Here is a 2,741-nt window from a genome sequence, read left to right as displayed (position 1 = left end):
ACCGCCCTTCTTCTTTTTCTCCCCCCCCCCCCAATGAAGAAAAAGGATTTTGGATTTTAACAGTTAGGTCAGGAATAAGGTTCATCTTCCTAAATAAATCCTGCAATCTTTGAAGAACTTATTGAACTTTTTACTACTTTAAGTTGCTATATGCTGCACTGTTGAGCAGTATGTATACTTATGTTTTTTCTTGGAGATTTTTCTTCTTACTGATGACTATGGTTGTGTGGCAGGTATTAAGCGAATTGATTTCTTCGAACAGCTAGAGAAAAAGAACCAGGTAGAGCACCTATGCTTACAGTTAGTGCCTATATGTTTTCGATATTTACAATTGATTTATGGATTCATCTTAATATCGATAGGGATTCCTATGCATCTTTAGTCTTCACCTATGCTTACAGTTGCAAGTTTCCGAATTCAATATATATTATATTGTTAGGACTGGTGGGGGGATGGCTGTTGTGGAATTGGTACCTTGGGGGTTCCATTATTGTTGTTATCACTGTTGCCACCAGCGTTGTTTCCTCCACTTTCATCATAGCTTCCGCTCCATTATCATTGCCTCTTCTACCTCCAACATAGCCGTTGCTGCAAATCTCCTCCAGCTCCAAGCCATCATCACTTGATCATCTGTAAAACTCATGGAGCTTTGAGCCTTGTATATTAGTTTTGGGAAGAAAATTGCCTTTTGCTGAACAGAATACTAAATTTTCCTTTTTTATTCATTCTGTTGGGGGATTTTAACCCACTTGTCCAATGGAAAATTTTATTGACCTTTTCTTTTCACTTGCAGGTCAAAGAGGGTAAAGATGAAAAGGAAAATAAAGGAGGAGAAAATGAAGAAGAAAAAGAGGAAGAAGAAAATGTAGATGATGAAGAGGTTGAGGAGGAAGAAGAATTTGGTGATGATGATTATCATCAGGTACGATTGTCACCTCTACTTTTATGTTCAATTTTGGCATTCTTGAACTCAGTTGGTTCTCTCCATGATGTTTTTCTTGTTTTGCTTTTTGTGAGGTTTCTTTAAAATATTCTTTGGTGTAGCTCTATTTGAAAAATTTTATAAGAGGCAGATTCTATATGACAATTGACGTGTTCAAATTGACATCTCTTTGAGAAGTTATTTTTTCTATGATTACTCTGCCGAATGGTATGATTTTTTCTTCTAATGAGGCACAATAGCATAGAGCTGTAAAGCATTGGGATTTGATTTTCATGTTAAACAGAGAAAGTACAACGATAAGTTTCTAACACAGTTAAAATGTTGCAGAATGAATATTTTGATGATGATGAAGATGATTATAATGATGCAGATGAAGGGGACGGTAATGCCACTTTAGAGTTCCAATGCATTTCTTACTTTAATTTCATTTTAATGATCTTACATTGTCTGCAGATGAAGTTACTAATAAGACATGTCTTCAATTGCAGATGAGGGTACCTATTAAGATATCTCTTTGTATAATAATGATTGTCTTTTCATCCGGTGAACGCTTCTGCAATGCTTTGGAATCTCGCTTCCACATTGTTACAACTTCTACATACCTTAATCCTTCACTTGCTTTTCATCTATTTCTTCTTAGCCGCTATTATTTTTGTTTAGTCAGTTGCATATGAATGTGTAGTTTCTTAAAGTTGTTTAAGATAGATTGCTGCTCGAACAGAAAAGAATATCGTTTACAGTTCAGATTTCCACCTTGAAGTGAGAGAATGATTAGTTGTTCATTTTACAAATCTTGCTTTAGAGGATTCAAATTCCCTTCTTGGATATCATGGGATTTTTTTTATAGGATAACAGTCAAATAAACAATTTGGTGTGTTAAATGGCGCTTTTTAATTTGATTATGGAGGCAAAGCTGGTGCTGGACTTGAATATGGGGAGGAGTGGTGCTTAACATTGGTGTGGTGTCAGGCACAACTCGGACCCAACGATTTCTTGAACTTAATTCAAAAAGCAAATTAACAGAGAAAACGGACCATCCGATTTCATGTAAATCGTCAAAAAAAATTTTGATTAGAGAAATCGCAGGGTCTGATTTATTTTATGTGAATTTCAGATCCTCTCTCCATGCAAAATGGACCCTCCGATTTGCTTTCAAAAACTTAAAAACAAAGAACTCGGAGGGTCCGATTTCTTAACACCAAATCTGAGCAAAAAACTGTCCCACAAATTGGTGTAGCACCTCCATCATCCATAACCCAGCACAACATCTTCACCTCTTCCATAACCAAAAAAATCAACCGTTAAATGGTAACAATTTTTATTAGTCTTTGTATTGTTTTGGATTTATTTATTTATTTTTAAGGTCTACCCAAAATCAACTATACAACCAGAAATGAACAAATTATAGACAAAGCAAAACGGTGGTGGTAGTGGTGTTGATGCTGGAGGTAATAGTGTGGTGGAGTTGGGAATGTAGTACACATATTTTCTCAAGGATATAATTATAAAATTTGGAGATCAAATTGAGTATGTTAAATTTAAGATACTAAAATTAATTATGGTTCAAATTGAGCAAAGTAATTAAAGATTATGTTTGAGTTAATAATGTATTTAAGTAACTAATAAAAAGAGCTTTCCAAATTAAAAAAAAATATATATTGAGGAATTTTAATTTTTAAAGTAAGAAATTCCAATTTCCTTCAATATAGAGGAAATTCTTACAAAATATTTTAAAAGTATAACTAAGGTAACTATCTTGTCCAACTAAAATATTTTATAAAAAAAAATAATTTTTATA

At 33.7% G+C, this 2,741-nt stretch overlaps 1 protein-coding gene across 1 annotated transcript in view; it reads left to right on the top strand.

The window, feature by feature from the left end:
- LOC110268310 overlaps positions 1-750 on the top strand; it is a 2,539-nt gene extending 1,789 nt beyond the window's left edge. Inside the window, exons 6-7 of the mRNA XM_021114361.1 lie at positions 234-280; positions 440-750. Of these exons, the coding sequence (XP_020970020.1) occupies positions 234-280; positions 440-541 (149 nt within the window). The 3' untranslated portion in view covers positions 542-750. The remainder of the gene's footprint in view (positions 1-233; positions 281-439) is intronic.

Source organism: Arachis ipaensis, chromosome B10 (assembly GCF_000816755.2).
Source record: "Arachis ipaensis cultivar K30076 chromosome B10, Araip1.1, whole genome shotgun sequence".
Taxonomy (NCBI): domain Eukaryota; kingdom Viridiplantae; phylum Streptophyta; class Magnoliopsida; order Fabales; family Fabaceae; genus Arachis; species Arachis ipaensis.
This window is presented reverse-complemented; position numbering and strand designations above follow the sequence as displayed.